General features: G+C 42.4%; 3 protein-coding genes across 25 annotated transcripts in view; 2 read left to right on the top strand and 1 right to left on the bottom strand.

The window, feature by feature from the left end:
- Positions 1-1,216, top strand: part of SUPT20H (SPT20 homolog, SAGA complex component) — a 58,240-nt gene extending 57,024 nt beyond the window's left edge. For 17 of the 20 annotated variants that reach the window (XM_039498589.1, XM_039498672.1, XM_039498649.1 and 14 more), the window contains one exon: positions 669-1,216. In XM_039498589.1, the coding sequence (XP_039354523.1) occupies positions 669-806 (138 nt within the window). In that variant the 3' untranslated portion in view covers positions 807-1,216. The remainder of the gene's footprint in view (positions 1-668) is intronic. The other 3 variants (XM_039498628.1, XM_039498617.1, XM_039498564.1) reach the window with 1 other exon arrangement.
- Positions 1,143-22,853, bottom strand: EXOSC8 (exosome component 8). The gene is made up of 11 exons (XM_039498683.1): positions 22,583-22,853; positions 18,050-18,086; positions 13,354-13,417; positions 11,260-11,333; positions 9,871-9,916; positions 9,246-9,351; positions 9,113-9,158; positions 5,824-5,920; positions 4,725-4,845; positions 1,959-2,065; positions 1,143-1,356 (listed from the first exon to the last, which is right to left on the bottom strand). Exons 1-11 carry the CDS (start codon positions 22,828-22,830, stop codon positions 1,241-1,243), a joined length of 1,062 nt encoding a protein of 353 aa, XP_039354617.1. The 5' UTR covers positions 22,831-22,853; the 3' UTR covers positions 1,143-1,240.
- The window catches only part of ALG5 (ALG5 dolichyl-phosphate beta-glucosyltransferase), a 47,309-nt gene continuing 44,932 nt past the window's right edge, over positions 22,768-25,144 (top strand). For 3 of the 4 annotated variants that reach the window (XM_039498696.1, XM_039498708.1, XM_039498709.1), the window contains exon 1: positions 22,768-22,901. In XM_039498696.1, coding sequence (XP_039354630.1) covers positions 22,836-22,901 — 66 coding nt within the window. In that variant the 5' untranslated portion in view covers positions 22,768-22,835. The remainder of the gene's footprint in view (positions 22,902-25,144) is intronic. The other variant, XM_039498701.1, reaches the window with a different exon arrangement.

Below are 25,144 nucleotides of genomic sequence, written 5' to 3'. Positions count from 1 at the left end.
GAGATCCGATTCCTCTTGTTCTATCAACTTGGAGCACTGAATTTATTTTTATACATTAAAGCCATCCACTTTCCTGATTTGACAACATTCAAGGAGTGCTTGTGGCACGTTACTAAATAAGCTTGGCCAGGTGCCATTAGGATTTTGAAGCAACAGCATGTCGAGTGCCTAGTTAAATTCAAACACATTGCACAGCTACCGTTAATACATTAAGAAGGAAGCTCTGGCAAAGCGTTCTTTTAACATAGTAATGTTATCCATCCTGATATTTATATAGGGAGTACATCATTGCAATATTAGGACAAAAATATATTGCATGAATGAGGGAGACTTAAATAGAGAAATCATATTAAGTATTATGCTGAATATATCATCTGAACTAAAATGTTTACTGAAGTTGCTGAGTTACTGCAGTTACTGCGACAGACACAAAGGGCAAAGTTTAACTGTGAAATGTTAGAAACGCCCTCAGCAGGCTTCTGTGCCACTGGTGCTGCTTGACTGTACTCATTGTCCCACTATGTGGTATTCCTTTTTTATGCCATTTCAGTGCTTCCTCAGTTTAATTACCCCATCTTGTTCTTTCCTGTCATTCTTCCTGCGGTAAAAGGTAGCGTTAAATTTAATATAACAAGCTTTTTTTCCCTTTCCCTTCTCCCCCACGGCAGCAGTTGCGATTCTTGCAGCATCAAATGGCTATGGCAGCAGCAGCAGCACAAGCAGCTCAGCTACGACACCAGCAACGTTCAGGCAGCCAGTCCAAAAGTAAAAGGAAAAGAGGCTCACCGACCCCTCCGAAGTCCTGAGTCTTGGGGGGTTTATATTTTAAAAAAAATAAACGCAGAGGTGATTTTTAAAACTTGTCTTTTTTTAAAGAAAGCTCAAAATAAAATTTTTTTAAAAAATCAGTGTTTGAAATGGCTGATGGGAAAATGAATTTTTGAAGTAATGCTGATATGTATAAACTGTATCGGGAATCCAACTCTATGGAGAATAGGAATTTCATCTAACAAAAAGCTAGGGTTTGGTTTTTGCAAGTCACTTCATACTTTTAACAAGATGTTTACCTTGTATTTTTTACCATTCAGCAGCACTGTACATAGTATAAGGGTGATACATTTTAGAAAGATGAACTTTGTAAATGTAGTATTGATATCTGTTTATTTAGTATAAAAGGTTGGTGAACACTCTAACAAATACAGTTTTTACAAATCCATTTTGAAGAGCCCTTGCCTTACGTTTATTTTGGTTTTATACTTTTTATCACTTTATCTATCAGCTTCTTCACTTCTTTGTGTCTTGTAACGGCCCGGGTGATACAGTCTTGAAGTTTTGCTGCTGCTAGGCCACTTCCACCTAAAAAAGAGGGGGGAACCCCCCCCCCCCAAAAAAATTGAAAGTAATAGCTTGGTTTTCCAGTTTGTTTTCTTTAAAATGTTTATCAAATGGAAGCATTAAAACCTTTCAGTCCTGGGGGTTACATTACTGTTTAAGAATCAGGGTGGTCTAATTTGCAATTCTCCGTAAGAAAATTGTTTTACTTTAAATATCAAATCTTACTAGCACAACAGAAGACCTAGGTTCAAGAGCCCACCTCTACAGCAAGTCTGGCTAACCACGTCATGAAGACAGTTTATGCAAGGAAAAGGTTATTTCTTGCAGCAGCCACACCAGCTCTTGCAAAATGCAATACTGTAGATTATTTTTAAGAAGACTGCAGTATTAACATTCATTTAAGAAATAGTTCAACTAAGAGTGAAGAAAAACATTACTTGTTTTGAGAGCACTGTCGGACACAGGTAAGGTATTAAGAGGGCACTACATGCTAAAGGCCAATAATGTTACTGTGCAGCATGTACTACTGAAATAACAGCCATCTGTAGGTAGAATTTGATTCCAACTGTTTAATTTTAAATGTGTTGCCTGTCAAATTAACTTATAGTAATTTTGCAAAGTACCTGGCTTATGAACAGAACATAGTTTGCCTTCTTCATCCATTACAATGGTTACAGTTCCAGTTGCCAGGTCCTCCTCTTCTGCCGTCGGATCAACAATGAGTATTGTGCTTTAAAATAAAAGAATCCAGAGGTGGCTGAGATGTTTGTCTACAAGTTACTGGACCTTCACATACAAAACAGTCAGCTAGGAAAAGGTTAATCTAAGATGAATTTGTCCAGGGTCATTTCGGCTAACTTTTTTAAAGGTTTTATTTATAGTGAGTATTTTTTTAGCTGAATATAGCACTTCTGGAAGCATTCTATAAACATCCACTGTTCTGTCATCAGGATGCCCTAATTTAAAGAACATGGGGAGAAGCAAACCCTTACTGAACTTCAATGTTGAACTCAATTGGATGTTTGAAGGTTTGTAAACAGAATTAAAATTTAAATGTAGAGGTTTTAAAAATGTGTGCCCTCATCAGGAAACTACAATTTGCAGCACTAAAACAGCTACTACAGTAACACTCAGACAGTAAAACAAATCTTTTAAAACTGACTACATGCTGTAAGATTGTTTACTGTTAACAGAAAACTAAGTGAAAACACCATTATTTCCGTTTGCTGTAGATGTACTTATAAAACCCATTTCTGTTATTTGCATGTATATTTATTTTTAGTGAACCCTTTGAAAGAGAATCAAGGACAGTATTTTGATCTACTACACTGTTCAATCAAGGAAGCAATCAAAAATATTACCCCTGCGATGAAGGCTATTGATTTCTCAAGACCCAAAATTAGTTTTTTCCACAGCAAATAATGCAACATTCATAATATTTAAAGGGAAAATTGACTAAATATCGTTTATTCCACAATAAAAATTGTTGGAACCATTTAATAATATCAAATAGTTTAGTCCTTCAGAAACCTGTACTACAATGGACAGATACAGAGCCAAATAATAAACGTTCATAAAGGAGTCAATGGGACAGGATGACAAAGACCTCAACTTTTACTAAAACCCTTAAACACGCACAGTTTCTCTCAGAAATCGTGGTCATTGTATACAGCCTTATCCATATCTTAGTATAACCTTTTTGAACGTGCAAAATGTTTATAAATAACAGTGCAAATTATTATTGGGAATGTTTGATGTGAATTCCCAATTCCACACTGTTCAAAAAAAGTCTATTTTAAAGTCCAGGTAATTAAATTTGATCTACTGAATATAGTGACACTCTGCCAAGGGAATGCATTTATCCTACATGTTACTTGCAACTCAGTTTTAGAAAGTGGGGAGGTCTCTGATTTGGTAATGCCTTTCATATGATCTGCAGCATAAAAAGTGGGCAGTTGCCTCAACTTTCACGAAGTAGTGAACAGAACAACTCGATCTCAGTACATAACCCCCCAGCCCAGGGTACCCGCTCCTTCCCTCCCTCCCCACCCCAGGTTACTGATAAAGGAAACCTGCAAAAAACATTTTCTTGTTCTACATGAGACAATTTCAGTGAAGGGAAGGAAGCAGGTTCTTTCATTGTTCATTTTTCCAGTGCCACTTTTCCAGTTGCTGATTGATGTTTTTGTGCCATAGGCACACACTCCTACGTGTTACTACTGCTTTGCACACACTGCCGTTCATCCAAAGAGTTCTTACTGTTTAGGTATTTGTATACCATGTTTTCCAATCCTCTCTCCCACATTAATGATATTAAAGAGCTGCCTGTAAATACTTTTGAGAGGACAAACAGAAAGATATCTTCCTCTTGACTGTGGCTATTGAAAAGAGCTGCAGCATACTATCAGCACTGCTCTGCAGCTAGTTTTAGAACCTCTTAGCTGGCAGTTATTATACTTAGAAGCTTACACACTTCCATTTTACTATTGACAAAAAGATACTAGGGCCTGAAGTAACTGAAAACTGTCTACAAGCAATTTATAGCAGATGAATGAATCCCTGAAGAGTGAAACAGACTTTACATTTACCCTTTGGGAATTAACAGCCTCTGTAATTCTGGGCTTGCCAGAAATGTTATAGCCTGGGCTATAACAATTAGGAAGTGCTGGTGACAACAAAACTCTTCCGCTCAAGAGGCAAAGTCTGGCCTGGGGAACCACTTGTACCTCAATCCTGCTATTTTAGTGGAAAAAACAAGAAAGATTTCAAGTAAGGAGCCTTTCAGATAGTTTTCAAAATAAAGAGCCTGACAACATGCAACCCTTTTAGGTCTAAGGATGTTAACTTGGAGAGTAATGACATTCCATCTATGTCAATCCCTGGATGAGTTCTTTACTTTCTGTTCTGAAACTGTTGTGAACTGTTGCTATGAGGTATTGAAAAATTGTCACCTTGTAGGCCAGAGGTATTTGCATTTCAGTAGTCGATGTAGTGATTTGTACATGTTAGTTAAGCTCTTTGGGATGAAAGGTATATAAATACAATAACATCATGAAGCTACACCTCTCAAGTACCTTTTAATATTAAAATACTTTCCATATGGCTAAGCTGTGAAATCTGGAGATCAAATCTGCTTCAGTTGCAGGGAAAAGTTTGGTAATATTAATTCTGATCTGGTGGTCATTTGTTCATATTATAAAACTATGTAACAGTTCAAAATAATCAGCCCTGAATTAGAGTAGCTGAAAAGTCTGGCTGATCCATGAGGTGCACTGACATAACTGCATGAGGATTTTGCCACAACAGCTTCTTGGCAACACTGTCAGTTTTTCACCAGTTTTTCACAATTTTTTTTAAACAAGTATACATTTTATCAGTTACCAACTTACTCGTCAAATACAGCAAACGATGTAGCAACTGGATGCTTTCTGATATTCAAAGGATTTGTCTGTTTTAAATCGACTTCTGCCAAACCTGTTTCTTCATTTATAGTAACTTTTGGCAACTGTACTGAAAGGGAAGAGGCTAATTAATTTTATGATATTAAACTGGCTGAAGATAATTTGGGCTTTATCCCCAAAGGAATACTTTATGAACTGTTCTGTTAACATCCACCCATTTCTATGGGACTGTGCAACTGCAATTCCTATTGACCGCAGGTCCCAAATCAGACAATATGGGACACTTGTTTTAAAAATAACAGATGCCACTCTTATCCTTTTTGAGCCCATTATTTTGTTCTGAGTCAGTCAAGTATAAACGATCAGTTGTAAAAAAAATACATTTGAAATTAAAAAAAAAAAAACACTCCATACTGGCACTTTCTACATTGCAAGTACATTATCTGTACAACATTGAACAAAAAAAATCCCACAATAGCATGTCTTTTCCCTATCACTACATCGCTTCTCTCTATTCCTCTGTGATCCTGCTTTTGTGATCTCTTCAGTGATAAATGTGAACAAGTCATAAATTCTAAATATTTTTCCTGTTTGCATCACACAAAATATAAGTGATTAAATAAAAACTTAGTTTTCTTACACTAAATAACACGAACAGGTAACACTTCACTTAGGTGTTGGTGTACTGAATATTACAATTTTGCTTATGATCAATAGTGGAGTGTCCAAACTTCTGGTACGCTGAAGGCAAATACCATTGCTCTGAAAAACTAAGGTATCTGGTGGAATGGCTAGCAGTCCTATAATAGATTAATACAATGTGCAAGAAGCATATGTAAGCAAGGTAGCCCACAACCTGATCAATAACATGTATACAAATCTATGACATCAATTTAGTGACATATTTCTTCTTTGTATTATTGCTTCAGTAGTTCAATAAAAAGATGGGGGTTTTAACTGCTGAAATATTCTGTTCTTGGGGAAATTAAAATCAGCAACAGACTGTTCACCATGATTCAGATTCCTACTAACACATTTATTCCATGAATGTAATGTGCTTAACAATTGTGTGTTATAGGACACTTACCATTCTTTAAAGCTGCTAACAAAGCAAATGTGCAGGCATCCAAAATGTTTCCATCATAGTCCAAGCATATGAAATCGCAGTATAGAACCCAAGCAAGCTAAGAAACAAAGTTTGCATGTGTGAGATCTGATATAGCCTTTGAACTGCCGGTATCACACTAATTCAGGTTACAGGCCAATGGTAATACACATTAAGCTAGAGAACCATCCTGATCCTTTAATAACAAATATGAATACATAGCCCTTGAACTACTCCCAACCCAATTCCCTAAGCATAGCACCAGATTATTAGGATTGATGTTGCTAAGAAGTGGCTGAGGAAGCAATTGTACCGAGTGGGCAGCAAAGAATATCACACACATTTATGCATTATGGTCATGTCAGAAAAAATCTTTTTTTTTAAAAGGAGTTATTTATGTGCAAATAGCAGTCTGTAGTCAGCCACTGTATTGTATTTTATCAACAAAAAGAATGTCTTCTACCGCCACTAAAAAAACATGGGTGAGAAATTCAATTAATATTTGGTATGTCAGAAAAAAGTATATATGGACTTTTTACACTTGAGCTATTAAACATAACTAGGGCCCTAAGAAAAATTCACGGTCCATTGTGGTCAATTTCAGGGCCATAGGATTTGAAAATTGGTAAATATCACGTTTTCAGATGTTTAAATCTGAAATTTCAGGGGGTTGTAACTGGGGGGGGGGGTCCCGACCCAAAAAAGAATTGGGGGGGGGAGCTCACAAGCCTGTTGTAGGGGGGTCATGGGATTGCCACCCTCACTTCTGTGCTGCCTTCAGAGCTGACCAGAGTGGGGATGAGAGAGTGCAGAGCTATCTGCAGCTGGGAGAGACCCAAGAGCAGCCCTGCAGGGAAAGAGCAAGTCCTATCCTCCCACTGCCCTGCCCAGACTAGCAGCTAGGAGCCCCCTTTGCTGGGGTGCTCCCAGCAGTACAGGGAAGATTGGATGCAACTCCATAAGCCTCCTCCAGCTGCAGGAACCTCTGGGGCCGCTGCCCAGTCCCAGGGTGTCCTGCAGCAAGGGGAGGCACCTGGAGATGGGTCTAGTCCCCCCCTCAGCAATGCAAGGATGGACAAGTCCTGTCCCTCCCCAGCCCAGCCGGAGCTAGAAGCCCCCTTTGCTGGAGTGATCCTAGGAACATGGGGACATTGGATTTCACGGGGAAGTTCTTATTTCATGGTCCATGACGTGTTTTTCACGGCCACGAAAACATAAGAGTCCACAAGCCAAATCCAGCTCGTCAGTCCTCCATGAGCATTGGATCTGCAGTTTGAAATAAAGTTTGCTGTCCACTAGTGTGAGCAGCAGTTAAACATGGCAAGAGGCATTGACAATTCAGTTTAAAAAGTAGGATAACAGAGAGAGGACTTCAATACAAAAATCTGAACTGAAGATGTGTGGATCAAAGCTGCAACATGGACCTCTTCTGTTCCCTATCCAAAATGCCTCCTTATTGTCAAAGGAAAAACAAAACACACACCTTGGAATTCAAGGAGGTCTTTGTCATTCCTCTAGGAAAAGTAAGTGATACTCAGGTTTAAAACTGGCTGGAGAATTGTAAGTATTTTTAACAAAACATATTTTTTTAAAATGAAAAACTGATTTTTTCCCCAAAAATTTTCATGAAAATTGTTCAGGTTTTCAATGAAAAGCAAAAAGCCAGGGTTCAACTTGACCAGCTTAGCATGTTTTAAACATCTACACTGCCTTGTCCAAACTGGAGTTTTAATTAACATTAGCTAACACCTTCTGACAACACACCTTTAAATCCTAGTCAAAACAAACTCCAAAGGGTGAACAGACCGTTGCGTGCAGCGAGCATGGCAGGCACACCACAGGGGTATCCTTTTCACCTCCCTGCAGCTTTGCTAAATTTGGCCATGTGACAGGGTGTATCAACACCGCTCTGGGCCAAGGGGGCTGACCAATCACTGTGGGCCCAGGAGACGATGCCTCCTTGCCCCTGCTGCGCATCCTCCAGGTGGAAGGGTCAGATAAAAGGAGGCAGCCCAGTTCAGTCGGGGCTGACTGAGGAAGAGGAAGGATGTTTGATGCACCAAGACCTTTGACTGCCAGGACCCTGGACCCAGATCAGCTGACGGTGGAGACTGATGGGAATGCAGAGCCGCTGCCAGCCGAGGAAATGCCTGAGATGGGCCTTATGGTAAGAAGTGACTGAGGGAATGTGTTAGAAGCCAATGCTTGAACCCGTAATAGGGAATTTACTGCTTCACAGGTTGGAACCCGGAGGAGTAGGGTGGGCCTGGGTTCCCCTGCTTCCCCCCTCCCACCTTGCACTTGCCATTAGGCATGGCTACCAGGCACTCCCAATATAAACCCAACTGCTATTGTTTGCCCCAGCCAGGAGGCTCAAGGGCTACAGACTGAGCGTTTGCTCTGCCCTCCCAGAGGGTCCAAGCCTCCCACTGCTCTGCCCCACCCCAGGGTCTACGGACTGCTTGGTTGCTCGGCCCCGCCAGGGGTCTTGAGTCCTCCGACCACAACTGTTTGACTCGACAGGGAATCCCGACGACCGTGTGATGGGGTGCACCAACCCTGCACTGACTCACCTGGGGCAGCCTTTTTGAAGCAACGTCCAGTGCTTCAAAAAGACAGTCAATTCCTAGTACAAAAGCAGGGAAGCCAAAGTAGTTGTATATGAACTCTGATGATAAACACAGGATTGCCATACTGGATCGGACCAGCGGTCCCCCAGCTTCAGTAGCCTGTCTCTGAGAGAGCTCAGCATCAGATGCTTCAAGGAAGGAACACAAATCTCACAGTGCACAGATGTAGGATAATCTGCCCCTTCTGACGATCTCATCCTAATCCCTAATATTTAGGGACTGGTTTAAACCCTCCAAAATTTGTTTTCTGCATTTGCTATTTTATCTCTGGACATTCGAGTTATCCATATCATCACCTGTTCCTTCTTTGAATCTTACTAAGCTCTTGCGTTTAAAGACACTGTGGCAATGAGTTCTTGAATCAAACACTACAAAGCAAGAATGTACTTAGCATTCTAGGAGTTGCATAAACAGCATAATGTTTTCAAAAATATAGTTGATACACCCATCGATATTGATTTCAGTAATCAGATCACGTAAGCCTTATACTTTGGATGTAACCCAAAGAGTGTGCAGGTACCAAAATTAACAAAAAACAAGAATAGTAGCCCAAAAGCCCAAGGATTTTCTTGAAACCTGCTAACAAATGATTATCCCCCTTCACTCTGAGACATTGGCATTAACACCAAACCCTTTCTTACCTTGCCATGTGCAATGCACAGATCTTCTTTCATTATTATTTCTGAACTAAAACAAAATGATACAGAAAATTAAGAAATAAAATTCTTCCCCATAATTGTGTTCATAACTGAACTGTAGTATAGTGGTTCTCACTTTTCAATCACATCTGCAATGAACTGGCTAGCTGCTTGAGCCTCTTCCCCGGGAGGTCCGGGACGAAATCTTGATGAACAGAGGGGTGGTAGATCCACATTAGGAACTAGAAATCAAAAATATTTAGTTATGAACTAAACAAAGAAAAAATACACAGTCTGTTATAATAATAAAAATAATAAAAATGTATACAGCAGTTTTATGTTCTTTCTTAGTACCATGCATCTCAAATGAAAGCCAACATCATGAATTGTTAACATTAATCAACATAGATGCAGACTTGATTAAAGTTCCCTGTAAACTGTGCAGCCACGCAGCTGCCTATTAAGCCCTGCTCAGGACTTAATCCCACCTTGTGCCTCTGCCTTGTGCTGCTGCTAGAAACCTTCAATCCCATAACTAGTGCTCCTTAGCTAACCTGTCACCTACCTCTAAAAAGGCCATCCCCATGTGTCATCTGCCTAAACTGGTTCTGTGCATTGTAATGCTATTATTTAATGTGATTTATTTGTTTTAAATGTTTACTGCATCGGATTCTTCCCACTCACTAAAAGCATTTAACTCAAATAACTAATGCTATTGTTTTTCTAAAAAAGGAGAAAACTGACATGGCTCTAAAACTTACCAATATATCCCTTATTAGTGGACTCTGCTGGGGGTTCTGCAAACTCCTGTAAAAGCAAAAACAACAACAAAACTCAGGGGGAAGAAAAAATTGTATCTACAAACTGGTTTGAAAAGACTTTTTAAAAGATGTTCAATATAATTTAGAAATCCTATTTCCATAAGGGCTCAAAGGTTTGTCTGGCCAAAATGCTTTTATAAACCAAGCTAGATTTTCCAGCTACTCTACTTATGATCATTTCTTCAATGAATTGCTTGTTGTTTTATGTTAGACTATTATAATTAGATTTTCCACAGCTATACTTATTAACATCTCCCTCAAGAGAAGAGGATTTGTTTCATTATCAATGATCACTGATCATCACAAAAACTAAATAATTAGTACACAAAAATAAGGTCTTTGTTTTCTTTAAGAAGAGCCAAACAAATCTTTACACAAATAATGCATGCACACACACACACTCTCTCTCTCTATTGTACCCTAATTCCTTTGTGCAATTCTACCTGTAATTTTCAATCCTCAAAATAACTCCTGTGAAAAAATGTACGTGTATTTGACAGGCATATTAATTTCGACTTAATAAATAGGGGTTTTATCAACTAAGTTAAATTAACTATTATTAAGGCTGCGAGTTTGTCATGAATTCCGTGACTTCGGCAGCAGCCACTGGCCTGCCTCCCCGGCCCTCCAGAGGCAGCAGGGGTTGTGGGGAGAGGCGCTCAGGGCTGGGGCATGGGAGGGGGTGAGTGCTCTGGGCAGCACTTACCTTGGGGGGGAGGGAGGGTTCCCCAGAAGCAGTGACATCCCTCAGCTCCTAGAGGGAGACGCGGCTAGGGAGCTCTGCACGCTGCCTCCACCTGCAGGCACTGCCCCCTGCAGCTTGCATTGGCCGCAGTTCCCAGCCAATGGGAGCTGTGGAGCCAGCGCTTGGGGAGGAGGCAGCATGCAGACCTGTCTGGCCTCACCTCCGCCTAGCAGCTGAGGGATGTCACCACTTCCAGGGAGCTGCAGAGTCGGGTAGGGAGCCTGCCAGCCCCGCCAACCTCCTCCCCCCCGCCCAGCACCAGCAGGGGTCCCAGTTCCCCTCCCCTGCACTCACAGCACCCCCCTCCCGGGCACCCGCGGCACCCGCCCAGACAACCCCAGAGCACTCACGGTGCCCCCCGGGCCACCCCCCGCCCCACCCCACCCCAGAGCACCCACGGCACCCCCAGGCTGCCCCCCTCCCCAAGATTTAGTCAGGTGTATATAGTAGAAGTCATGGACTGGTCACGGGCCGTGAATTTTTGTTTACTGCCTGTGACCTGTTCATGACTTTTACTAAAAATACTCATGACTAAAACATAGTCTTAACTATTATTTCTCAGTCTCTAAAAAAAGTAAACGTACTGCTTTAATGCCACAAATTACAGTAGTATTTCCCAACTTCACCAGGGCAGAGCCATCTGCAGTAGTAATTGAACCTGAAAAGAGAAAGTGTATAATAAAATCTCAGTCTGCTCCCTCAGAAAGCTCTTTAACACAATATCCATCTTCACATTGACAGTTACCAGTTTTAGCTTCCATACCACTCACTTAGATTGAATGACATAGTATATGGTGTGTTTTAAATGTTTGGAAATTCCAAGGGTGAGTGGAATACCAGAGATTCAAAGTACTGGATTACCCAGAACTTTTCAAATCTAATACGAAGACTTTTTTTATGCTGCTTTTCTACTTGATTCTGTGAGAAACCATAATATCCTCACAGACTGCTGAATTTATATTATACATTAAAATGCACATACCAGCATTTTCCCCTATCTTGACTGTTTTACAGACAAGGTTACCTTGTATTTCCCCTCTGGTCCAGTTCCCTATCACCTAAATCCCTTCCAGTTTTGTGAGGCAAAACGAAGATCTTTCAGCAGTCTGCTAGTGAAGTTATTAGGGCTATTCTTATGAGGAAGGACATTTGTCTAAGTAAGGGGTTGCAAGATCTGTTAGTTTAGCACTGCTGATTTGTTTTCCATTCCCTGCCTTATCTAATCTTATGGGGAAACTGCTGTAGCCTGGATGTTATAAAAAATCTGATGACGTACTTATTAAAAAAAAAAGCACTTTCCATTCCAGCTGATGTTAGGACATCAGAGAAAAGTGATGAACAGAGCAGACTCAGCAGTATAGGAGTTGCATATATAGCAGGGAGACTAGAGGAGGACTGGAAGGAGAACCACAGAGAAGAACTGGGTGAGAGAGCAAATTCATGAAAGGAGGGACAGAAGGTAGGGGAGCACCCTCCAAAGGAGGTGTAACGAATAAAGGAGAAAGTAGGTAGAAGTGTGTAAGCCATTATGGAAACAGAGCAGGTAGAGAAGTGGACAGAGTGCATGCACACATGCGCATCCAACATGGATTAAAAATAAAGAGAAAGTAAGTGAAAGAGACCATAGGGGTGAAGCCAGATGGCCAGAAAGGAGAAACTGGCAATTTTGCTAAATGATACAATTTGATTTCCACCATCGGGGAACCACAATTTGCTTTAAGCACTACGATTTGGCAGGAGGGACATATTGTGGGGCTTAATTTGCTTTTTGCCAAAGCAAAGTGCAAACTTCTCACTACATGGAAAGAATGGGAAATGCACCACTAAATAAATATATTTTTAGACTTGTCACTTGTTAATTATTTAAGAAGCAAGACAACAGATCCGGTGTAAAAATACATAATGATGGAATGTCCTATTTGGTTTTTAGCACTTACCTAGCAAAAGCTTCAGTTCACCTTGCAAAAAGTAAGGGCTTTTTCTTTTTTTTGGCTAAACTTATTTTTGAATGGTTATATATACAGAAATTATATTTAATCATGTTTTTAATTCACTAATGCATTTTTTATATTTCTATTTTAATTAGCAGGTTCTGAAGGATTCATTTTTTCTAAATTAGGAATAGTCAAAACTTTATTAGATGAAAATTTACCTTTATGCCAGGTAAAATGGCCAAAGCAGCATAGAAGGGCTCTAAATGCCCTGGATTTGGTCATGAAGAATTCCCCCAATGTAGGAACTGTGAAAGCCATAATGCACCTTCTGACATACCCATGCAAGTCCTGATATAGAGGTGTCCTAGAAGCAATGCTGGAGGCAGGAGTGGCACATTGGAAATGGGACCACAGTGATTCAGGGAAATGTTGTGGCCCAGAGGCAGACAGGGAAGCTACCTTATTTTAGACAGCCACCCATGGCTGTTTAAACTATGCTTTGAGGGTGCAACGGGGGTGTTCACTGAGTAGCCCCGGAATGAGAGGATGCAACAATGGCTTAAAACTATCCCTGGGCTGCAGAGTCTGTATTGTGCCTCTCTGAGGTGAAACACAGAATGTCAGCCCTGGTTCTTCTGAAATCAAGCTCTGTGGAAATAGATCAGCCATTCATTAAAGACTCCAGGAATAAAAACTGACTCCATTCGATTAAGTCACCAGCACTTCCCAATATTAAACACTTACCTATGTTGACAGTGGTTGTTCTGAATTCACCTAGCTCCCTTCCATCAGGTCGGCAGTTCTCTTTCTAAACATAAACATTACACAATTCAAGTTAAATGACATTTTCATGGTGTTACACAATCAAGAGTATATAATGATAAAGTTTTTGTTGATCTTCAAATGGGAATTTGCAATGACAAGACCAACAGGATAAACTCAAAGATTTGTATGCTGGTGAGCTTTTTGGTCTAATTTAGTGTGATCTGGGTTACAGGCCCAAAAGTTAGTTACTTTAAAAAATGTATAGTCCAGTAGGAAAAAGCATCTCAAGGCTCAGTACTATATGCCTTTCCTACAGCTATTTAGGACATTTAGCAACAAAAGCAATACCTCATATCAGTGGTGCAGTGACAAAGCAATCAGTAAATTGCTATGAATATAGTGGCAATCTGTGATTTTTGTGGCACTATAAGAAACTGACTCACAGGTGTGACATCATCAAAAAGGCCAACTAATTTTTCAGTACCCAGAGCCAAATTGAGAAGAAATATTCATTGATAACCCTGAATGAATACTTCCAAATGTCTGCATTGTTTAATTTTTGTAACTAACCGTTTTTTTCCATTGCTCATCTTTTAAGATGGAAATACTTTAGAAATCTAAATAGGGCCCAAGTCCAGAAAAGCCAATCAACATAGTTATTCAGATGTTTCACAACATAAACACAAATTCAATCAGAAAGGGTGTTGGTTCATCATCTACTTAAATCTAGACTGTCCCTTGTAGTGGATCATCATTGAAGATCTGTCACAGATTTACAGTGTCCATACTAGGCACAGGCCTTCAAACAGCTAGGCCTAGGACTAATCCCTTTATTGTAGGGCCCAGAATTTTCCACAAGGGGAGGCCACATGACCTGAACACTTCCTACGCTGAGCCTTCAGGCTCTAGCACACAGTTCCTCACCAGGCTCTCCAGAGCAAATCCAACCAAGATCAGACTCCAGAGAGACTTTTTTCTTCTTAGGGAGCAATGCAAAACAGTGAGTAACTGCAGTGAAGCAAGGCACTTTTTCCCAAACCAAGATAACATTTATTGGTAACCTGGAATACAGCATCTGGAGTCTTTAGGTTCGTATGGGAAAAGTAAGCTTAAGACAGAGTATATACCGGTGGAAGCAATGGCTTTGCCATGACTGGATACTGACGTCCATCTCCATTCTCTCTATCTATGTGTCCTCTGTTCACAGTAGCAACCTTAAGACCTGTTTTGTTCAGACCTGTCTATCCTTTGTTTCACAGCCCCAACTGTATGGCTTCCCAGGCATTAAGTGTTAATGTCACTGTCATTGAGGCTCCCATTGTCTCTCCCAGGCAGCAGTGAGATGACATTTAGCAGGAGTGGTTTTACCACATAAAAGCAGGGGTTTTACTGCCCCAGGAAAAACTAGTTAGTCCCAGTTAAAGGCATTTTCTATTTTCAAACTGGTATAATTAATGCACACTACATTACACTCAGCGTCAGTTACATATTCAAATTGTCACATAATACAGCAAATTCTAATAAAATAAAATAAAAACAAATAAAAAGTAAAACTGCAGTGGGCATAATACTAATATATGTAATTGTAATACTGAACATTGGAATGTCTGCATGCCTTTTGGCTTGGCATTTTCTCAAGGAAGTTATACATGTCGTGACTCTCATTTCAGTTTTCTCTATTATATAAATAAAAGTCAAAAACACTGGATTATAAGAAAATGAATCACGGAGAGCTGTAGGTTTGAAGCATTAAGAAATCAGAAGCATGCAGGGTAGCAGACTACCAGTCCAGGTCCATTTGGCTACACAGCATTCTGTAGCAGAAGACCAAATTTGACATAGGGAATAGACCAAATCTATTTCTCAATTTTGAATAGATGTAACCAAAGTTGAAAAGGGTTGTTCTATGCTTGCTAGACTTGCTGGATGCTGATGCAATTGCACCACCAGGTCTATGAAGTCAGATGGAATATCAGCATTCTTCAGATTTTTCCACCATGTTACAGTGGAAGCTGTTTCCTTCATATGGGATGAAAACATTGATTTTGGATACGGAGCTGCTTCTATTTTACATGCAAGTAAACATGGCAGAAAGCCTTGCAATTTCTTCTTGTTCAGTTGACAATTTCTTTCCTGCATATTTTAGATGAAAGAGGTTGGTCAACATGTGTTCAGGAGTAATTGCCTCATGAAATCTCTATTGCGCTTTTGTTTTGTGTGGTGCAACAATACTGCAAACGACAGTGGTAAATATTTCTTAGTAATTTTTATTTGTATACTATAATAATTTTACATTTCCCAGTTTTCTGGTCTAAACAGGTATTTATCAGAGCCCTATCCTAAACTAGTTTTTCCTGGGAAATTGCTAACCCTGCTTCCAAATAATACAGTCACATATGTAAGTTCTATTCAGTTTATGTTAATATATCTGGTCTCCAACCAGACAACTACGCGCTTCAAACACCTCATGCCTTTCCTTTTATGTTCAGTGTATAGCAGCACAAAGAACACAAGAAAACTGATGCACACTTTTGGATTGTTACCAAAATTCTCACATTCATCATAACCTCTCACAATTAAAGAATTATTGGCTTGATTAATACATATATCACTTTAATAGTATTTGTTTATAGTATCATTCCCAAGTTATCTTACATTACTTCTGTAGCCACATCTACAGGGGTTGAAACTGACCACAGACATCCTGGACTTACCTGTTACTTGATGTTGCTGCAGTGGTGTATATAGTCACAGAATCATAGGACTGGAAGAAACGTCAAGAGGTCATCTAGTCCAGTCCCCTGCACTCATGGCAGGACTAAGTATTATCTAGATCTAGACCATCCCTGACAGGTGTTTATCTAACTTGCTCTTAAAAATCTCCAATGATGCAGATTCCACAACCTCCCAGTGCTTAACCACCCTGACAATTAGGAATTTTTTCCTAATGTCCAACCTAAACCACCCTTTCTATAATTTAAGACCACTGAATCTTGTCCTATCCCCAGAGTTTAAGGAGAACAATTTTTCTCTGTCCTTCTTGTAACAACCTTTTATGTAATTGAAAACTGTTATCATGTCCCCTCTCAGTCTTCTCTTCTCCAGACTAAACAAACCCAATTTTTTCAATCTTCCCTCATAGGTCATGTTTTCTAGACCTTTAATCATTTTTGTTGCTGTTCTCTGGACTTTCTCCAATTTATCCACATCTTTCCTTAAATGTGGCACCCAGAACTGGACACAATACATCAGCTGAGGCCTAATCAGCATAGAATAGAGCAAAAGAATTACTTCTCGTGTCTTCCTTACAACACTCCTGCTAATACATCCCAGAATGATGGGTTTGGGTTTTTTATGTTTTTTTTTTTTGCAAGAGTGTTACATTGTTGACTCAATTTAGCTTATGATCTATTATGACCCCCAGATCCCTTTCTGCAGTACTCCTTTCTAGGCAGTCATTTCCCATTTTGCATGTGTACAACTGATTGTTCCTTCCTAAGTGGAGTACTTTGCATTTGTCCTTATTGAAGTCCATCCTATTTACTTCAAATAATTTCTCCATTTTGTCCATATCATTTGGAATTTTAATCCTATCCTCCAAAGAACTTGCAACCTCTCCCCGCTTGGTATTGTCTGCAAACTTTATAAATATCTAAATCATTGATGAAGATATTGAACAGAACTGGACCCAAAACTGATCCCTGTGGGACCCCACTCAAGATGCCCTGGCAGCTTGACTGTGAACCACTGATAACTACTCTCTGGGAACAGTTTTCCAACCAGTTATGCACTCACCTTATAGTAGCTCCATTTAGGTTATATTTCCCTAGTTTGTTTATGAGACTGTCATATGAGACAGTATCAAAAGCCTTATTAAAGTCAAGATATACCACATCTACCACTTCCCAAAAGGCTTGTTACCCTGTTAAAGAAAGCTATTAGGTTGGTTTGACACAATTTGTTCTTGACAATCCATGCTGTTGCTTTCATCTTATTATCTTCTAGTATCTTTTGTTTAACATGCATTATTAATGTAGACTTAGAATTTGTCTTTTTCAAGGACACTGTCAGTGATATTATTTATCATTTGTATTTTGGTAGTGCCTAAAAGCCACCACCCTGGTCGGGCACCCATTGTGCAAGGCACTGTACAAACCAAGGCCTCAATCCTGTACGCACTTAAGCACGTTTAACTTCATCCACTTAGCAGTCCCTTTGAGGCCAATGAAACTAGTCACATGTACATAAGCACTCACAGGATCACAGCCATAGAATAGTATCAGAGGGGTAGCCGTGTTAGTCTGGATCTGTAAAAGCAGCAAAGAATCCTGTGGCACCTTATAGACTAACAGACGTTTTGGAGCATGAGCTTTCGTGGGAGAATACCCACTTCGTCGGATGCAAGCCTTGCATCCGACGAAGTGGGTATTCACCCACGAAAGCTCATGCTCCAAAACGTCTGTTAGTCTATAAGGTGCCACAGGAGCCATAGAATAGAAAGTTCCTGTCCTGAAGAGTTTGAAAGATTTTCTTTTACGAAAGGCTTTAAGAAAAAGCAAAACCCCATTGGAGTTTATGTATAATTTAAAGAGAACAGCAACAGAGGTACAGTAGCTCTATGAGAAAAATATATTTTAAGTCTATTTAACTTATGTATATATGATGCTTTACTCACCAAAAATCGCCTGTAATATTCCAATGGTTCCACAGTTCTAAAATAGACACAAAATTTACAATTCATATGCATCATCTGTTTTACAAAGTACATGGCTAAGTAAAGTCTAGCAGAAAAGCAAGTGTTACTCAGTGGGCATCTGAGTTTCAGAGTCAAGCTCTGTTTTTGTTCCTTGGCTGACAATGCTATGGAGACAGCACATTAGCCAAGTGAGTGACAATTTCAGAAGGATTAGAGCCCTCTACAATGTTCTTTCTGATCATTTTGACATCAGAACTCATAGGTTCCGGAGGCATGGTTGCCTTGTGGCAAGGGCTTTGAAAAAGGGTTAGAAAGAGTGAAGTTTGAAAAATGGGAGAGAAAGAGAGATACTCTACTCCATCATCCCACATCAGAACCCACCCTTTACAGCAGGTTATGTAACTGCATAGATCAGTGGTTCCCAAACTTGTTCCGCTGCTTCTGCAGGGAATTCCCTGGCAGGCCGGGCCAGTTTGTGTACCTGCCGCGTCCGCAGGTTTGGCCAATCGTGGCTCCCAATGGCCGCGGTTCAGGGCCAGGCCAATGAGAGCTGCTGGAAGCCGCATGGGCCAAGGGACGTACTTGCTGCCGATTCCAGCAGCTCCCATTGGCCTGGAGCAGTGAACCGTGGCCACTGGGAGCCGCGATCAGCCAAACCTGCAGACGCGGCAGGTACACAAACTGTCCCAGCCCGCCAGGGGCTTTCCCTGCAGAAGCGGCAGAACAAGTTTGGGAACCACTGGCATACATAAAAAGCCCTAGCTTGAAAACTGAGAATCTGTAAAAGCTAATATTATGATGGAGTTTGTAACAATACCATAGTTATGGCTGCATAAGAGATCTGATTGAGATAGGAATGTTAAATATTTTTTAAGAAATACTGCTGTCATAAACAGTTAGTTAAGGGTTAAGGTTTTTGTCTACCTGTAAAGGGTTAACAAGCAGTACCTGTGGACACCTGACCAGAGGACCAATGAGGAACAAGATATTTTCAAATCCCTGTGGAGGGAAGTTTTTTTTTTCCCTGTTCTTTGTTTTCTTGGAGAGTCTCTCTTGGGAATTAAGAGAGTCCAGACATCTTAATCAAGTCCTCCCAGGTTTCTGCAATAAATTCTTCTATTCAAGCTAGTGAGTATTAGCAAGGAACTAGTATTCTTATACTTTTATTTCTGTATTTGCAATTCTGTGTTTTGCTATAGAATTTCTTTAAGTCTGTACTGTTATTGCTTTTGCTGAGAAAGAAAGGAGGGGGAATTGTCTCCAGAGATTGATAAGTTTAGACCCTGTATTGTTCCATCTTGGTTACAGAGACAATGACTTTGTTTTTTATTCTTTAATAAATTCTTTTCTATTAAGGACTTGGTTGGTCTTTCCTTGGGTGGATTCTCAGGGAAAGGGGAGGAGGAGGTATCCCTCTGTAGTTAAATCCCGGTATCTCTCCTAGGAAAAGGGAGGGGAGAGGAAGCAGGGGGGAATGGTTTATTTCTCCTGGGTGTAAGAACTCCATGGATTTGGGGCTCTTGGGATCCCCAAAGATTTTGGGGAAGGACTGTGTCCCAATCCACGTATCTGATTGGGTGGTGGCAGCTTTTACTAGATCTAAACTAGGATTTTAGTTTAGAGGGAAACCAAGGCAGGTCCCCACATTGGAACCCAACAGCTCCAAGTGGGGGTGAGACCTATGACAACTGCAAATTAAAATTGATGTAGTATTTGAATTTTTCAGGTTAAAGTTTGATGATTAATTGGTTTATGCATACACAACATGACTGCTTCAAAAATTACCACTTTTTAAAATTTTCAGTGGGGTGTCACCTTTGTATTATTATTTGGTACCTGAAGAATTTACAATCTAAGTTCTCCGAGCCCTATTGTAAAATGTGTATAACATACTGAAATCTGATTTTTGATTCACACATTGCTCAACTGTTGGTATTAATACTTTAAATTATTAATATGGGAAATCAAAAACCAATTTAAGCATAAATTCCTTTATTTAATCCAAAGGCCAATATGTAGTTGCTCTAAACATGCCCCCAAAGCCTAAATACTAAGCAATTTACCACATCCAAACAGTAACAAAAGATTTATAAGCATTTCATCAATATACTTACAAATGAGCTAAATCCAGTGCTTAGACCCACATTGGTCAGCTGCAATGGCATCAGGCAGGTATTAGCAATGGACCCTTTAAAAGCTTACTTTTTATGCCCTTTAACAAAGTGATGTCATTGCCAATTACTGGTTTTCAGCTGAAGTCAAATCTGAGACAGTTCACCCTTATTTTCAGTCTTCATTCAAATGAAATGTACAACATCCTGTCTTCCCGAGGGCTTTCTTCCCCTCCTCCTTGCTCTCCCAACAATTTTCCCATTGCACCTGGGTTCACGTAGGTTTGAACACTGGTGTGAGAGTTGGTGAAGGGCCATATTGGCTCATTTTAAGACAGATTCTCTTTATTTTATTTAAAACCATCTGCAGTCACCCCTATTGGTCAGAAGCCTTCTTTTTAGAAATTTCCCCTTATCCCACTAGTTAGTCTTTGAACCACATATCTTCCCTACTTTATTCCTTCTGGCCTTCCCTCTACTTTGCTTCTCAGGGCCTTTCTTTACAACACAAATATATTTCCTTAACCAAATTTAAAATAAAATTAAAGAATTCCAGTTATATTTAGCCTACATCTACCTATGTTTATTTGGAGCATAAATAAATAATCCTTTTCTTCAAAGAAGTTACAAATACACCAACGTATGTAGTATGACAACAGCATTTTTAACAAAGAATTTAATGCTGCAGGCTGTTTCTGCATATCCCTTATGGTGACACAATTTTTCAAATCAGAGAGTTGCTAAGACAGCGAACATAGAAACTAAAACAGAATATTCCACAGCCAGAAATTGTTGACACTGCAGCACAGACATTAAAATGACATTTCCAGGAGAGAAGGCCTTCTCAGGTTTTGTTCAAACAAATATTTTTGGAGAAAAGTCATGGAAATAGTAACTCTGAGAACTTTTATTATGTTTTCCAAGACAACATAAACCTGACATAGTTCTGACAATTTACGAGCACAAGGGTAACGTTAAGCCCTGTCGGCGTTCCTTGAGATATCCCCAACTAGCATGGACATAAGGGCTATTCCTCACTGGCTCAGGCAATCCTGTCTACTATGCCCCCATTTAATTGATTGAGAGACACAGGGGAGAAGCAAAAGATAGTTGGGTCAATGCAGAAATAACCCTCCCCCAAATCCAGATGGATCCCTCCACTCCAGCAACTAATGCCTGGGCCTTATTTTGATTAGGAAGATATTATAGTTACTATGACTTCCACCAAGACTTTTCCTCTGGCATAGACAGACATCCACGTGTTTCAAAATACCTTAGCTCGTTAAGGTTAGCTCTCATTTAAAAAAAAAAATCCTTAACCTGCAATCTCACTTTACCCAAAAAATATTTCACCTATCCAGGGGTCAATATTACCGGGAATGAAATGCTTTTTGGCAAAAGTATGAGACAGCAGTTACGGGTGTGAGTTACACTACAAGGCTTATGAATGTGGGAAGAATAGTGTATTTCTGTAACTCCTTGAAGCAGAAGGAACTTTTCTCTGGTAGACTGCAATGTTGCATTGAAAGTGGATAATTTGAGAGGGGGTGTAGCGAGGTAAGGGGCTGGTCTCTCCCCTTCACTGGACACTGAAAGGGCACTTTCCTATTACTAACCTAAAACCTTAATAGCTTTAACCGCCTCTGAACTAAGTTTTTAGTTTTGGACTATAGATACATTTGGATGTAATGAAAAATAAACTAAGTTGCTTTTTATATGTTGTGTAGGAAGAGGGGAAAATAAAATGTTGATTTTCTAATAGACCGTAAGGGCCATAAATAGCATGATGCTTGTGCAAAACTGTAATATATAGAGGGAGCCCCAGTGAATTCACCGGGATTACTCACATGCATAAGGTTACACATGTGCCAAGTGCATGCAGGACACGTGCCCAGAGGCTCTCGATTTCCACGATCACCAGTAACCAGGAAAGGGCGGCTCACCTCTGCCTGGGGGGGGTCTCCTAGGCGGTGTGTTTCTCTCCCGCCCCCACTGAGAGCAGGCGCAGCAGATACCGGGGGGCGGGTCCCAGCCGAGGGGCCTGGCGGAGCTCTGGGCACGGCACGAGCAGGCAGCGGGTCGGTCCAGCTGAAGGCTAAACCCGCCCACAGCCTGGCACCGGCGGCCCCGCTGCCACCGCCAGGCCTGAGGGCTCGGCAGCGGCCTGGGCAGCTTCCAGGCAGCCGCGTTCCCGGCTCCTCGCGCGGCCGGGGCTGAGAGAGCCCGGCTGAGAGAGCCCCGCTGAGGCGACTGGTGGCGCCGGGCCCGGCGGCTGCACCGACCCCCCCGGGACCAGGCCGAGCCCGGCTCAGGGCCCAGCCGCCCGGCGCAGCCCGGCTCCCGGGCGGAGGGGGAGCGAACGCCAGGCCGGGACAAGAAGCTGCTTCGCCCCGTCACTTACTTGAATCCGGCCGCCATAGCCTCACTTCCGCCCGTGCGCGATCTACTTCCGGGTCGGGAGCGCACTTCCTCTCCCGCTTGGCACGCTGGGAGCGCGCGCTGTCTGCGCGGGAGTGGCCGGCAGGGGGCGCTGTGGAGCGCGGCCGCTCTGACAAGGGACCCCTCTCGCCGCAGCGGTTTGCTGTCAGCGCCGCGTCCGGGAGCCGCTTCCGCATCGCTGGAGCTGCCCCATAGGGCCGCGCCGGGCATGGACCATGGAGCCGCTCCTGGCTGACGCGGTCGCGGCGCTCGCTGCCTTGGCGGCCGCAGCCCTGAGCCTGGTGAGTGCGGAGCCCAGCGGGCCCCCCCCGCCCCCGAGAGTGGGGCGAGACCCCCCCGCGGAGAGAGGGAGCCCCCCGCCCCCGAGAGTGGGGCGAGACCCCCCCGCGGAGAGCGGGAGCCCCCCCGCCCCCGAGAGTGGGGCGAGCCCCCCCCCGCGGAGAGAGGCAGCCCCCCCCCCCCGCGCGTGGGGCGCGCCCCCGCGGAGAGGGAACCGCCCCGCCCCCGCGAGTGGGGCGAGCCCCCCCCCCGCGGAGAGAGGGAACCTCCCCGCCCCCGCGAGTGGGGCGAGCCCCCCCCCCGCGGAGAGAGGGAACCTCCCCGCCCCCGCGAGTGGGGCGAGCCCCCGTGAGAGAGGGAACCTCCCGCCCCCGAGAGTGGGGCGAGCCCCCGTGGAGAGGAGCCCCCGCCCCCGAGAGTGGGGCGAGCCCCGTGGAGAGAGGAACCTCCCGCCCCCGAGAGTGGGGCGAGCCCCCCCGCGGAGAGAGGGAGCCCCCCCGCCCCCGCGAGTGGGGCGAGACCCCCCCGCGGAGAGAGGGAGCCCCCCCGCCCCCGAGAGTGGGGCGAGACCCCCCGGCGGGAGCCTCCTCCCGGCCCACACCGGCCCGGTCGGGGCCATCGCACCGCAAACAGGGCAGCCCCCGAGAGAGCCGGAGCCCTTGGCTATGCGGGGCCCCGCTTGTCCCTTCCCGGGGGGAGCAGCCCGGAGCCCCGGCGGGGGGGCGGCTGGACCCCAAACGGGGGAGGAGGGGACGCTAAGGAGGAGCTGGTGTCTGGGGAAGGGCCACTCATCTCTTCGTAACACCCCTTGTGGTATTTGCAGACTCTCATCTGGTCCCGCCTTAGTCGTCTTTTCTCAGCACTAAAGCCCAGTGTTTTTAACCTGTCCTCATAGAGCAGGTTTTCTAAATCCTTTATCATTTCTGCTGTTCTCTTCTGGACTTAATCCAATTTGTCCATATCTTTCCTAAAGTGTAGTGACCAAAACGGGGCACGGTGCTCCCGCTGAGGCCTCGCCAGTGCTGAGCAGACCAGGACAGTTACTTCCCCCACCTTGTATCTGACGTTCCTGTTAACAGTAGCCTTTTTTGCACCTGCAGCCTATTTGTTGGCTCAGGTTCAGTCTGTCATCTGCTATAAATCCCGGATCCCTTTCAGTAATACTATCAGCTAGCCAGTTATTCCCCATTTTGTAGTTCTGCAATTGATTTTTTTCCCCAAGTGTAGTACTTCACATTTGTCTTTATTGAATTTCATTTTGTTGATTTTAGACCAATTTGTCAAGATCATTTTGAATCCTACCTTTGTCCTCCAAAGTGCTTACAACACTTTGCAGTTTGGTGCCATCTGCAAATGTTATAAGTATACTCTCCACTCCATTATACAAGTTCTTAACGAAAACATTGAATAGTTCTGGACCCATGACAGATCTCTGAGGGACCTCTCTAGGTATTTCCTCACAGCGAACCATCGATAACTACTCTTTGAGTACGGTCTTTCAGCTGGTTATGTACCCACTTTATAGCAATTTAATCGAGACCACATGTCCCTAGTTTGCTTATGAGACTGTCAAAAGCCTTACTAAAATCAAGATATATCATGTCTGCCACTAGGCTGGTAGCCCCTTAAAGAAGGAAAGTAGGTTGGTTTGGGATGATTTGTTTTTGACAAATCCATGTTGGCTATAACTTATTGCCCTAGGTGCTTACAAGTCTTTCCAGGTATCAAAGTTAGACTGACTGGTCTATAATTCCCTGAGCTCTTATTTCTCTGCCCTTCCCCTCTTTTGAGGATAAGTACTATGTTTGCCCTTCTCCAGTCTTCTGGGCTGATAATCACTTCCAGGATTGCCCCCAACTAGTTCTTTAAGTAACCTAGGATTAATTTCATCAGGCTGTGCCATCTTGAATATATCTAATTTACCTCAATATTCTTTAACCAGTTAATTCCCTATTCTGGATTGTGTTCCTTCTCCCTTGCTCTTAATATTGTGTTATGTATCTGGTCACCAGAAAAACTTTTTAGTAAAGACTGAAGCAAAATTGTCATTATACACCTCAGACTTCTTGATTTACCTATTATTAGCTCTCCTTCCTTGCTAAGTAGTAGGTTTCCTTCATCTTTCTGTTTTTCTTAATGTATTTATAGAGCCTCTTATTGCCTTTGCTAGGTGTAACTCATTTTGTGCCTGAGCCATTCTGATTTTGTCCCTACATGCTTGTGCTATTCTTTTGTACTCTTCCTT

Source organism: Mauremys reevesii, linkage group 1, assembly GCF_016161935.1.
Source record: "Mauremys reevesii isolate NIE-2019 linkage group 1, ASM1616193v1, whole genome shotgun sequence".
NCBI lineage: Eukaryota > Metazoa > Chordata > Testudines > Geoemydidae > Mauremys > Mauremys reevesii.
Note: the sequence above shows the minus strand (reverse complement) of the source record. Positions and strands in the feature narration are given on the sequence as shown.